The sequence below is a fragment of the Oncorhynchus mykiss genome, chromosome 18 (assembly GCF_013265735.2).
Source record: "Oncorhynchus mykiss isolate Arlee chromosome 18, USDA_OmykA_1.1, whole genome shotgun sequence".
Taxonomy (NCBI): domain Eukaryota; kingdom Metazoa; phylum Chordata; class Actinopteri; order Salmoniformes; family Salmonidae; genus Oncorhynchus; species Oncorhynchus mykiss.
Genome location: NC_048582.1, coordinates 57,771,090 through 57,785,534, shown reverse-complemented (window position 1 = coordinate 57,785,534; position 14,445 = coordinate 57,771,090). Strand labels below are relative to the sequence as shown.

General features: G+C 48.1%; 1 protein-coding gene across 2 annotated transcripts in view; it reads left to right on the top strand.

The window, feature by feature from the left end:
- Nucleotides 1-14,445, top strand: part of rftn1a (raftlin, lipid raft linker 1a) — a 46,392-nt gene that overhangs the window by 27,357 nt on the left and 4,590 nt on the right. For both annotated transcript variants that reach the window (XM_021572569.2, XM_036953351.1), the window contains 2 exons: nucleotides 4,803-4,986; nucleotides 6,793-6,898. In XM_021572569.2, the coding sequence (XP_021428244.2) occupies nucleotides 4,803-4,986; nucleotides 6,793-6,898 (290 nt within the window). The remainder of the gene's footprint in view (nucleotides 1-4,802; nucleotides 4,987-6,792; nucleotides 6,899-14,445) is intronic.

The window sequence follows — 14,445 nt, the reverse complement described above, 5'->3', positions numbered from 1 at the left end:
ATGGCTCCTCTCTCTCCATTGTGTCCTGATGGCTCCACACTCTCTCCATTGTGTCCTGATGGCACCCCTCTCTCTTCATTGTGTCCTGATGGCTCCACTCTCCCCATTGTGTTCTGATGGCTCCACACTCTCTCCATTGTGTTCTGATGGCTCCTCTCTCTCTCCATTGTGTCCTGATGGCTCCTCTCTCTCTCCATTGTGTTCTGATGGCTCCACACTCTCTCCATTGTGTCCTGATGGCTCCACTCTCTCCATTGTGTTCTGATGGCTCCTCTCTCTCTCCATTGTGTCCTGATGGCTCCTCTCTCACTCCATTGTGTCCACTCTCTCTCCATTGTGTTCTGATGGCTCCTCTCTCACTCCATTGTGTTCTGATGGCTCCTCTCTCACTCCATTGTGTCCTGATGGCTCCTCTCTCTCTCTCTCCATTGTGTCCTGATGGCTCCACTCTCTCTCCATTGTGTTCTGATGGCTCCTCTCTATCCATTGTGTCCTGATGGCTCCTCTCTCTCTCCATTGTGTTCTGATGGGTCCTCTCTCTCCATTGTGTCCTGCTGGCTCCACTCTCTCTCCATTGTGTCCTGATGGCTCCTCTCTCTCCATTGTGTTCTGTAATGGGAGCAACTAGGAGCTGATCCTGGTAGCTATAACCATTAACACTGCAGTCACAGCTCATCCCTGCTATCCCAATGCCAGAGGAGAGAAAGGAGAGAAAGACACACACTCACAGGAAAACGCAAGAACACACACACTCTGCACTGTGGGAGAGTTATTGTACATATCCTCTGGAAGAACGAAACACGTGTAGTTTGGTTGTGTGTGTGTGAACTAAACAAAAGCCAGACAGTGTTAAGCTGTGGTTTGAGGCTATGAGTTCCGGTTTAATCAGCAGCATATTTAGCTGCTATGTTACTATTCAATTCAAACTATAATATCTAAATAATGCTCTCTCTCTCTGCCCCCCCCCCCCCCATTCCCACTCCTCTCTCTCTCTCTCTCTCTGCCCCCCTGTTCACACCACCCCTCTCTCTCTGTCCCCCCCATTCAGACTCCTCTCTCTCTCCCTCTCTTTCCCTCTCTCTGCCCCCCCCATTCCCACTCCTCTCTCTCTCTCTCTCTCTGCCCCCCTGTTCACACACCTCCCTCTCTCTCTGTCCCCCCATTCAGACTCCTCTCTCTCTCCCTCTCTTTCCCTCTCTCTGCCCCCCCATTCCCAATCCTCTCTCTCTCCCTCCCTCTGCCCACCCCCGTTCCCACACCCCTCTCTCTCTCTCTGCCCCCCCGTTCCCACTCCTCTCTCTCTCTCTCTCCCTCCCTCTCTCTGTCCCCCGTTCCCATTCCTCTCTCTCTCCCTCTCTCTTTCCCTCTCTCTCTCTCTCCCTCTCTCTCTCCCTCTCTCTCTCTCTGCCCCCCGTTCCCATTCCTCTCTCTCTCCCTCTCTATTTTCCCTCTCTCTCTCTCTCTCCCCCTCTCTCTCCCTCTCTCTCTCTCTCTGCCCCCGTTCCCATTCCTCTCTCTCTCCCTCTCTCTCTCTCTCCCTCTCCCTCTCTCTCTCTCTCTGCCCCCGTTCCCATTCCTCTCTCTCTCCCTCTCTCTTTCCCTCTCTCTTTCCCTCTCTCTCTCCCTCTCTCTCTCTCTCTCCCTCTCTCTCTCTCTCTCTCGCTCTGCCCCGCCATTCCCACTCCTCTCTCTCTTTTCTCACTCTCCCACTCTCTTTCCCTCTGTATCTCTCTCTCTTTCCTACATCAAATCAAATAAAATGTATTTATATAGCCCTTCGTACATCAGCTGATATCTCAAAGTGCTGTACAGAAACCCAGCCTAAAACCCCAAACAGCAAGCAATGCAGGTGTAGAAGCACGGTGGCTAGGAAAAACTCCCTAGAAAGGCCAAAACCTAGGAAGAAACCTAGAGAGGAACCAGGCTATGTGGGGTGGCCAGTCCTCTTCTGGCTGTGCCGGGTGGAGATTATAACAGAACATGGCCAAGATGTTCAAATGTTCATAAATGACCAGCATGGTCAAATAATAATAATCATAGGCAGAACAGTTGAAACTGGAGCAGCAGCACGGCCAGGTGGACTGGGGACAGCAAGGAGTCATCATGTCAGGTAGTCCTGAGGCATGGTCCTAGGGCTCAGGTCCTCCGAGAGAGAGAAAGAAAGAGAGAAAGAGAGAATTAGAGAGAGCATACTTAAATTCACACAGGACACCGGAAAGGACAGGAGAAGTACTCCAGATATAACAAAGTGACCCTAGCCCCCCGACACATGAACTACTGCAGCATAAATACTGGAGGCTGAGACAGGAGGGGTCAGGAGACACTGTGGCCCCATCCGATGACACCCCCAGACAGGGCCAAACAGCCACCACACCACTAGAGGGATATCTTCAACCACCAACTTACCATCCTGAGACAAGGCTGAGTATAGCCCACAAAGGTCTCCGACACGGCACAACCCAAGGGGGGGGTGGGCGCCAACCCAGACAGGAAGTTCACATCAGTGACTCAACCCACTCAAGTGACGCACCCCTCCTAGGGATGGTATGAAAGAGCCCTAGTAAGCCAGTGACTCAGCCCCTGTAATAGGGTTAGAGGCAGAGAATCCCAGTGGAAAGAGGGGAACCGGCCAGGCAGAGACAGCAAGGTCGGTTCGTTGCTCCAGAGCCTTTCCGTTCACCTTCACACTCCTGGGCCAGACTACACTCAATCATATGACCCACTGAAGAGATGAGTCTTCAGTAAATACTTAGGTTGAGACCGAGTTTCCGTCTCTCACATGGGTAGGCAGATCATTCCATAAAAATTGAGCTCTATAGGAGAAAGCCCTGCCTCCAGCTGTTTGCTTAGAAATTCTAGGGACAATTAGGAGGCCTGCGTCTTGTGACAGTAGCGTACGTGTAGGTATGTACGGCAGGACCAAATCAGAGAGATAGGTAGGAGCAAGCCCATGTAATGCTTTGTAGGTTAGCAGTAAAACCTTGAAATCAGCCCTTGCCTTGACAGGAAGCCAGTGTAGGGAGGCTAGCACTGGAGTAATATGATCCATTTTTTGGGTTCTAGTCAGGATTCTAGCAGCCGTATTTAGCACTAACTGAAGTTTATTTAGTGCTTTATCCGGGTAGCCGGAAAGTAGAGCATTGCAGTAGTCTAACCTAGAAGTGACAAAAGCATGGATACATTTTTCTGCATCATTTTTGGACAGAACGTTTCTGATTTTTGCAATGTTACGTAGATGGAAAAAAGCTGTCCTTGAGACAGTCTTGATATGTTCTTCAAAAGAGAGATCAGGGTCCAGAGTAACGCCGAGGTCCTTCATAGTTTTATTTGAGACGACTGTACAACCATTAAGATTAATTGTCAGATTCAACAGAAGATCTCTTTGTTTCTTGGCACCTAGAACAAGCATCTTTGTTTTGTCCGAGTTTAAAAGTAGAAGGTTTGCAGCCATCCACTTCCTTATGTCTGAAACACATGCTTCTAGCGAGGGCAATTTTGGGGCTTCACCATGTTTCATTGAAATGTACAGCTGTGTGTCATCTGCATAGCAGTGAAAGTTAACATTATGTTTTCGAATGACATCCCCAAGAGGTAAAATATATAGTGAAAACAATAGTGGTCCTAAAACGGAACCTTGAGGAACACCGAAATACAGATCTTGTGATTTATTTCTTGCTCGCGCACTTGTCCTCCCGAAACCATAACCCTCTTTAACCATAACCCTCTCTAAATCCTAACCCTCTCTAACCATAACCCTCTCTAACCCTAACCCTCTCTAACCATAACTATCTTTAACCATAATCCTAACCCTTTCTAACTGTAACTCTCTCTAACCGTAACCCTCTCTAACCGTAACCCTACACCCTCTCTCCCTACACCCTCTTTCCATACACCCTCTCCCCCAACCCCAACCCTCTCTAACCGTAACCATCACTCTCGCTCCCCCTAACCCTCTCTCCACCTAACCCTCTCTAACCATAACCATCTCTAACCATAACCTTAACCCTCTCTAACCATAACCCTTTCTAACCGTAACCCTCTCTAATCATAACCCTCTCTAACCATAACCCTACACCCTCTCTCCCTATATACTACTTTGCTTTCTCAATCACATTCCCCTTATTTTCTTCCTCTGTCTTTGTGTGTCTCTACCACTCACACCCACCCACCCACCCACCAACTCACCCTCCTCCACACCCACCCACCCACCCACCCACCCACCCACCCACACACACCCACACACACACACACACACACACACACACACACCCATACACAACCACACATACCCACCCACCCACCAACTCACCCTCCTCCACACACACACACACACACACACACACACACAACCACACACGCACACACCCCACACCCACCCATACACAACCATACCTACCCCCCCCCCCACACACACACAACCACACACACCTCCACACATACCCACCCACCCACCCACCCACCAACTCACCCTCCTCCACACACACACACACACAACCACACACACACACACACCCCACAACCATACCTACCCCCCCACACACACACAACCACACACACCTCCACACATACACAACCCCCCCCCCCCCCCCCCCCACAGTCACACATACACTCCCCACACACACACACAACCACACACACACCCCCACAACCACACACACAACCACACACACAACCACACATACCCCCCCCCCCCCCCCCCCACACACACACACACAACCACACATACCCCCCACACACACAACCACACATACCCTCCCACACACTTACTCACTCTCTCACACACGTTCTCTTTCTCTCTACAGAGGTGTCTGTGTCCTCAGTACTGTGTCTGTCGTCAGTGAGAGAGTTACCAGTCCAGGTGAGGGAGCTGTATGGTCAGGGCTTCGTCCTGGTGGCTGTCCATCCCTTTGTCCACCCTTGTGGCCCCAGGCCTGCACGCATTCAACGCCAGCTACACAGAGCTGTCCTCATCAGAGAGACACACAGGTATGGAAACACACACACACACACACACACACACACACACACACACACACACACACACATACACACACAGGTACGGAAACATATATACACACACACACTAATTTCCTGCAACCAACGCCTGCTACACAGAACACAGAGACACATAGTTAGGGAATGCCTTCAATTCTCACCTGCAGGAGCATCATCTGAGTTCTATTTTCACCTGCAGGAGCCTCATCTGAGTTCTATTCTCACCTGCAGGAGCCTCATCTGAGTTCTATTCTCACCTGCAGGAGCCTCATCTGAGTTCTATTATCACCTACAGGAGCCTCATCTGTATTCTATTCTCACCTGCAGGAGCCTCATCTGAATTCTATTATCACCTGCAGGAGCCTCATCTGAATTCTATTCTCACCTGCAGGAGCCTCATCTGAGTTCTATTCTCACCTACAGGAGCCTCATCTAAATTCTATTCTCACCTGCAGGAGCCTCATCTGAATTCTATTCTCCCCCACAGAATGTGTGAAATCTGAGCAGAATCCTATTTTCACACTGAGGATTCTCGGCAGAGATCTATTCTCACCCGTGTAATTCTTGAAGCATACTGTATGTGTATATAGGGAACTGTATACAGCGTGTGGCAGGCCCATGTGGCAGGCCCATGCTTATAGACATGCTCACACTTAGAAATGTAAACTGTTTTTCTCTCACACTTCCACACATACTGTATATGCTTACACAAATACACACACACACACACACAATCTTTCCCTCATACTCACATGTGTGTGGGAGTGCGTACACACACACACACACAGTTGGGTGATCCTGCCAATTGGCACTTGTCACCGTGGCGACGACTGATTGCATCATCAGCACCCGCCGGAGGGGAACAATGTGCTAGGATAGGGGAACCATGAGGCCTTCTGTTCTCCTTTTATCTCTCCATCACTTCATCTCTCTCCAACCCTCTATCCTCCACTCTCTCCTCCTTTTATCTCTCCATCACTTCATCTCTCTCCAACCCTCTATCCTCCACTCTCTCCTCCTTTTATCTCTCCATCACTTCATCTCTCTCCTCTCTCCAACCCTCTATCCTCCACTCTCTCCTCCTTTTATCTCTCCATCACTTCATCTCTTTCCAACCCACTATCCTCCACTCTCTCCTCCTTTTATCTCTCCATCACTTCATCTCTCTCCAACCCTCTATCCTCCACTCTCTCCTCCTTTTATCTCTCCATCACTTCATCTCTCTCCAACCCTCTATCCTCCACTCTCTCCTCCTTTTATCTCTCCATCACTTCATCTCTCTCCAACCCTCTATCCTCCACTCTCTCCATCACTTCATCTCTCTCCAACCCTCTATCCTCCACTCTCTCCATCACTTCATCTCTCTCCAACCCTCTATCCTCCACTCTCTCCATCACTTCATCTCTCTCCAACCCTCTATCCTCCACTCTCTCCTCCTTTTATCTCTCCATCACTTCATCTCTCTCCTCCCTCCATTATCACCATTCTCCTTTCTTCCATTCTCTAAAGCACAATAGATTACTAAGATCCAGAATGCAAACATGTTTATCTATAGTTTTATTCAGGCCTTCATCAGTCCTTTCTACATGTTCATGTCTTTCTCCACATTCATGTCTTTCTTTGAGAAGAAAGTAACGCTGTGTCCTAAATGGCTATTCCCTACATAGTGCACTCATTTTGACCATAGCCATATGGGCCCCTATGAGCCCTGCAAAAGTAGTGCACTATATAGGGAATAGGGTACATAAATGTCCGCTGATGTCTTCCTTCAACCCTCTTTCATTTCTCTCTGTCCAGTTCAGAGAACGAGCTGAAGTGGGCGGGGCTTCGCCTGGAGACAGACGTGTGTGTGGCGGGTCAACAGGCCCCTGACCCAGAAGTCATCCAGAACTACGTGAAGAAGGTCAGCCCTGCCCATTAGTCCTAATGCACAGATCTAGGATCAGCTTACTACCTACACTCAGCTCCACTCTGGGAGAAGTTACCCATAGGCACAGATCTAGGAACAGCTTACTATTTACACTCAGCTCCACTCTGGGAGAAGTTACCCATAGACACAGATCTAGGATCAGCTTACTACCTACACTCAGCTCCACTCTGGGAGAAGTAACCCATAGACACAGATCTAGGATCAACAAATTCCCCCATAAATTTTAATTGTAGCCCTTTACTTTCGGGTTGAAAATGGCAGATTTGGGCACTAATAAGAGTCGGCGTCTGAGTCAGAAATGCTGTAAATTAAGAGGACTCTATGTATTTTGAAATATGATATGTTGATGTCATACAAGCAAGCCAAACACCTGTGAGTCACATCACATCTCCAAATCATAAAACTCATGCCATATGCAGGGTCAAGGTTTCTGATCGCTATGTTTGATGTACAGTTACCAGATGACATGTGGTCATACCCTGGGATGTTCTGAACACAATGAGCTTGAGTTTATTTCACTTAAATGCACTCATGACTCCTTTTTATGCGCACCAAAATTACGATCTGTTTCTCTGAATTGCCTTGTGAAAGCCTAACACTGTAAGGTTGTATTTTATAACTTAGCTAGCAATAGAACACACTTTCTAATCATGCCCACTTGACACAGATTGCGATTTTTAATGGACAGTTTTTGGATTGCTTAAACAACAGTAATTGTGTGATGCAGGGTTGTGTTCCATCTGAAACAACTAAAAGTGTGCTTGCTCTATTCCCTCAATGGCACGGCTAGGAGAGCTCCAAAAAGCACCTTCAACTTGAAGACTCTTCTTTGATTCATAAAAGTGCATTGAAATTGCTTCGCAACTGTGCACACTTTCTCACTCAAACCATTTTTATGTCTTAGGTTGCACCTACCCCACGTTTTCCAGGAATAGTCTTATCATGTTACTGAATGTATCCAGAATATTTTCAGATTTCGTTGTCAACATATGCAGTGAACAGTACAGTAAATGTAAAATGCACCTAAAATCAACAGTTAAATGCTTGAATTCAGTCTTGGGGAACTGTTGAAATAAAATGTTATTTGTCACATGCGCAGAATACAACAGGTATTACAGACCTTACCGTGAAATGCTTACTTCCAAGCCCACAAACAACAATGCGGTTAAGAAATAGAGTTAAGAAAATATTTCTTAAATACAATAAAACATTTGTTTAAAGTAACACAATAAAATACCGTTACCGAGTCAATGTGTAGGGGTTCAGGTTAGTTGAGGTCATTTCTACATGTAGGTATGGGTAAAGTGACTATACATAGATAATAAACAATGAGTAGTAGCAGTGTAAAAACTGATTCATTGTTCAGCAGCCAGTCTAAACGTCAACAGTAAAGAGGCGACTCCAGGATGCTGGCCTTCTAGGCAAAGTTCTGTCCAGTGTCTGTGTTCTTTTTCCCATCTTAATATTTTATTTTTATTGGCCAGTCTGAGATATGGCTTTTTCTTTTAAACTCTGCCTAGAAGGCCAGCATCCTGGAGTCACCTCTTCACTGTTGATGTTGAGACTGGTGTTCTGCGGGTACTATTTAATGAAGCTGCCAGTTGAGGACTTGTAAGGCATCTGCTTCTCAGACACTCTAATGTACTTGTCCTCTTGCTCAGTTGTGCACCGGGGCCTCCCACTCCTCTTCCTATTCTGGTTAGAGCCAGTTTGAGCTGTTCTGTGAATGGAGTAGTACACAGCGTTGTACAAGATCTTCAGTTTGTTGGCAATTTCTCACATGGAATAGCCTTCATTTCTCAGAACAAGAATAGACTGACGAGTTTCCGAAGAAAGGTCTTTGTTTCTGGCCATTTAGAGACGGTAATTGAACCCACAAATGCTGATGCTCCAGATACTCAACTAGTCTAAAGAAGGCCAGTTTTATTGCTTCTTTAATCAGCACAACAATTTTCAGCTGTGCTAACATAATTACAAAAGAGTTTTCTAATGATCAATTAGCCTTTTAAAATGATAAACTTGGATTAGCTAACACAACGTGCCATTGGGACACAGGAGTGATGGTTCCTGATATCGGGCTTCTGTATGCCTATGTAGATATTCTGTCGCGATTGGGTGCAGAGTGAAAGCGGAGTCAGGCGCAGGACACAGGTATAGAGTAATCCAACTGAGTTTTACTCAAAGAATAAAGCAAAATTCTAAATAGGAACATACAACACATACAACACAGCTCTAACACAAACACAACCACTAACGACATGAACAATCACGGACAGAACAGAAATGTATGTCAGATGGTTAAATAGGGAATGTAATGAGGGAATGTAAAACAGGTGTGTGTGTAATCAGACAAAACAAAACAAAACAGAAAAATGCATCGGTAGTGACTAGAAAGCTGGTGACGTCGACCACCGAACACCACCTGAACAAGGAGAAGGGCCGACTTCGGCGGAAGTCGTGACAGTACCCCCCCTTGACGCGCGGCTCCAGCAGCGTGCCGACACGCTAGGATGTCATCCACCGGTACCCAGCATCTCTCCTCCGGGCCGTACCCCTCCCACTCCACCAGGTACTGAAGGCCCCTCGCCCGACGCCTTGAGTCAATGATGACTCGTACGGTATACGCCGGGACCCCCTCGATGTCCAGAGGGGGCGGAGGAACCTCCCGCACCTCAGACTGCTGGAGTGGACCAGCCACCACCGGCCTGAGGAGAGACACATGGAACGAGGGTTCAATGTGATAATCAGGGGGAGTTGTAACCTATAACACACCTCGTTCAGTCTCCTCAGGACTTTAAATGGCCCCACAAACTGCGGACCCAGCTTCTGGCAGGGCAGGTGAAGGGGCAGGTTTCGGGTCGAGAGCCAGACCCGATCCCCCGGTGTATGGCCTCACTGCGGTAGCGGTCAGCACTCGCCTTTTGCCTCCTGATGGCCCGTTGTAGCCGCACATGGGCAGCGTTCCATGTCTCCTCTGAGTGCCGAAACCATTCATCCACCGCAGGAGCCTCGATCTGGCTCTGATGCCATGGTGCCAGGACCGGCTGATAACCCAGCACACATTGAAATGGTGATCGGTTGGTAGAGGAGTGGTGGAGGGAGTTTTGGGCCATCTCCACCCAGGGGATATAAACCGCCCACTCCCTCGGCCGGTCCTAGCAAAAGGACCGCAGAAACCTATCCACATCCTGGTTGACTCTTTCCACCTGCCCGTTACTCTCGAGGTGAAAACCTGAGGTAAGGCTGACCGAGACCCCCAGGCGTTCCATAAACGCCCTCCATACTCTAGACGTGAATTTGGGACCCCGATCAGAAACTATATCCTCAGGCACCCCGTAGTGCCGGAATACGTGGGTGAAAAGGGCCTCCGCAGTCTGTAGAGCCGTAGGGAGACTGGGCAAAGGAAGAAGGCGACAGGACTTAGAAAATCGATCCACAACGACCAGAATCGTGGTGTTACCCCGCGACGGGGGAAGATCCGTCACGAAATCCACCGATAGGTGTGACCATGGTCGTTGTGGAACGGGAAGGGGTTGTAATTTACCTCTGGGCAGGTGTCTAGGTGCCTTGCACTGTGCGCATACCGAACAGGAGGAAACATACACCCTCACGTCCTTAGCTAAAGTGGGCCACCAGTACTTCCCAGCAAGGCAGCGCACCGTCCGACCGATGCCAGGATGACCAGAGGAGGGCGACGTGTGAGCCCAACAGATCAAACGATCGCGGACATCAAACGGAACGTACAGACGCCCAGCTGGACACCCAGGGGGAGTGAGCTCTGCACGCGACGCCCGCTCGATGTCCGCGTCCACCTCCCATACCACCGGTGCCACCAGGCGAGAAGCTGGAATTATGGGAGTGGGATCCGAGGACCGCTCCTCTGTATCATACAGCCGGGACAGTGCATCTACCTTCACGTTCTGGGAACCTGATCTGAAAGAAAGGGTGAAAACAAAACGGGTAAAAAACATGGCCCACCTTGCCTGGCGAGGGTTCAGTCTCCTCGCTGCTCGAATGTACTCCAGATTGAGAAAAGGGTGTCTAGCCCCCTCGAGCCAATGTCTCCACGCTTTCTGAGCCATGACAACAGCTAACAACTCCCGGTCCCCCACATCATAGTTTCGCTCCGCGGGGCTGAGCTTCTTCGAAAAGAATGCACAGGGGCGGAGCTTTAGTGGCGTACCCGAGCGCTGAGACAGCACAGCCCCTATCCCTGCCTCGGACGCGTCCACCTCAACTATGAACGCTAAGGAGGGATCAGTATGAGCCAGCACGGGAGCCGAGGTAAACAGAGCCTTCAGGTGACCAAAATCCCTGTCCGCCCCTGCTGTCCACTGCAGTCGCACCGGTCCCCCCTTCAGCAGTGAGGTAATGGGAGCACCTACCTGACCAAAACCCTGGATAAATCTCAGGTAGTAGTTGGCAAACCCTAAAAACCGCTGCACCTCCTTTACCGTGGTTGGAGTCGGCCAATTACTCACTGCTGAAATGCGGTCACTCTCCATCTCCACCCCTGAAGCTAAAAAGCGGTACCCTAAGAAGGAGATGGACTGTTGGAAGAACAGACATCTCTCAGCCTTGACGTACAGGTCATGTTCCAACAGTCTACCAAGCACCCTGGGTACCAGGGACACATGCTCGGCGCGTGTAGCGGAGTATATCAGAATGTAGTCGATATACACCACTACACCCTGCCCGTGCAGGTCCCTGAAAATCTAATCTACAAAGAATTGGAAGACTGATGGAGCATTCATTAACCCGTACGGCATGACAAGGTACTCATAATGCCCAGAAGTGGTGCTAAATGCTGTCTTCCACTCATCTCCCCCCCGGATACGTGCAACAGTATAACTTTAGACCGTCCCCTCGCCCATACCCGGGCGCGAACCAGGGACCCTCTGCACACATCAACAACAGTCACCCTCGAAGCATCGTTACCCATCGCTCCACAAAAGCCGCGGCCCTTGCAGAGCAAGGGGAACAACTACTTCAAGGTCTCAGAGCGAGTGACGTCACCGATTGAAACGCTACTTAGCGCGCACCGCTAACTAAGCCGTTTCACATCCGTTACATACGCACTAGGTTGTAAGCGCTCCTGAGGTCCAATTTTGTGAAGAAGCGCGCCCCGTGTAATGACTCGGTCATACTGGCTATAGGCGGTAGCGGGTAACTTTATTTTACCATGATCTTATTCAAACCTCGATAATCAATACACGGGCGCAAACCTCCATCCTTTTTCTTCACAAAAAAGAAACTCGAGGAGACGGGTGAGATGGAAGGTTGAATGTATCCCTGTCCCAGAGATTCAGTGACATATGTTTCCATAGCCACCGTCTCCTCCTGTGACAGAGGATACAAATGACTCAACGATGGGCCTGGAGAAATTCAAATTCATGGACTGAGCTATGGATTCAAGGACTGACCAATCCAAGATATCAAAATGATAGTTTAAAGCATGTTTTGAGGCGCTACAGTGTTTATTTACATTTGCATTGTTTGCAAACAATGGAGTAAAACAAGCTAACATTATGGGTTCTGATGGGTTACGACAGTTGAACTAAAGTCATTAGGCGTTAATAAGTTACATTCTTCAAGAATCAATAGGTATATATATTTAATTTATAAGTAAAAAATGTATGTAGCAACTGCAGATTCTCCCTTTAAAGGGACATTACACTCTAAAATTCATCCCTTATTTGAACCTTAATATTTGACTGAAAAATTCTAGTGGCAAGCTCATCCTAATTTCCTTGGATGCCTCCTTACTGGAAGAAGAGGAAGCCACTATGACTATTGAGATGCCCCCGTAATGTCACTATCAGCTGTAACATCATTTAACAATCACAAACTCCCTCTTAGGCACTTATAGTTGTGGATTCATCTCAGTCTACAGCGACTATGAGTCACTGTAGAATGAGATGAATTCACTACTATAAGTGAACAGGCCTTATTGAGGAGATTTGCATGTGAACAGGCGGAGCATAAAAGGGAGCGGTGATTGGATTGAAATGCACAGGGCTCAGTATAATGTGATATGGTCAGGCAGCGTGACATGAATAGGCAATCAGATAGCAGCCTGGCTGCTAGGGAATCACTGAAAAGAACCACGGACAGGACGCAATAGAAGAGTAGGGGACATTGATGGGTCTTCTCATACTGCAGGGTTTGGCACTTACTTCCTTCCTTCTTATGACACACACACACACGTGTACTCTTGCGTACATGGACACACTAAACATGAGTAAGTACATGTCAAGGAGGTATAATAAGCCTTTGGGTGGGATTGAGTAATAATCCCCACCACCCACATACACGTGACACACACACACACACACACATTTTGTATTTCTACTCACATCTTGACACACTCAAGAGTTGGGCAGTGTCTGTTCACTGTCCATCATCTTCATCTGCCTCCCCCAACAAAAATGTGTGTGTGTGTGTGTTGATTGTCATTGAAGGAGGGATGGTAATGGGGAAAGATGTCTCGTTATTATTGGTGGTAGTTAGCATTCGGTGTTCTCTCTAACGAGCCCCTCTCAAACGGTCAGCATTAATATCAACTGACAGTTAACCAGAGGAGCTCTGTGGGAGGGAGAGGGAGAATGACACACACACACACGGTAATGACAAACGCACATACAGACCGTGGATAATGAGGTTCCTTTGTCATTAGAATACTTGGTCTTTAGGGATGATTAGGCTGTTTGCAGGATGGTTTGCAGAATGTCTGTAGTGTGTAAATGAGGCTGTGGGTGTAACCCCAAGTAAGCGTAATGGCTACTGATTGAATATGATTTGTATCTACGTATATATGTATCGGGCATGAGTGTGTGTGTGTCCGTGTCCGTCCGTGTCTGTGTGCTTGAGTGCACAGTACCAGTACACATATGGAATTATGTAGTAACCAAAAAAAGTGTTAAACAAATCAAAATATATTTTAGATTCTTCAAAGTAGCCATCCTTTGCCTTGATGACAGTTTTGCACACTCTTGGCATTCTCTCAAGCATCTTCATTAGGAATGCTTTTCCAACAGTCTTGAAGGAGTTCCCACATATGCTGAGCACTTGTTGGCTACTTTTCCTTCACTCTGCAGTCCAACTCATCCCAAACCACCTCAATTGGGTTGAGGTCGGGTGATTGTGGAGGCCAGGTCATCTGACGCAGCACTCCATCACTCTCCTTCTTGGTCAAATTGCCCTTACACAGCCTGCAGATGTGTTTTGGGTCATTGTCCTGTTGAAAAACAAATGATAGTCCCACTAAGCGCAAACCAGATGGAATGACGTACCGCTGCAGAATGCTGTGTTACCAGCAAAGCAACCCCACACCATTACACCTCCTCCATGTTTCACAGTGGGAAACACACATGCAGAGATCATCCGCTCACCTACTCTGCGTCTCACAAAGATATGGATGTTGACTCATCAGACCAGATTTTGACTCATCAGACCAAAGGACAGATTTCCACTGGTCTAATGTCCATTGCTTGTGTTTCTTGGCCCAAGCAAGTCTCTTC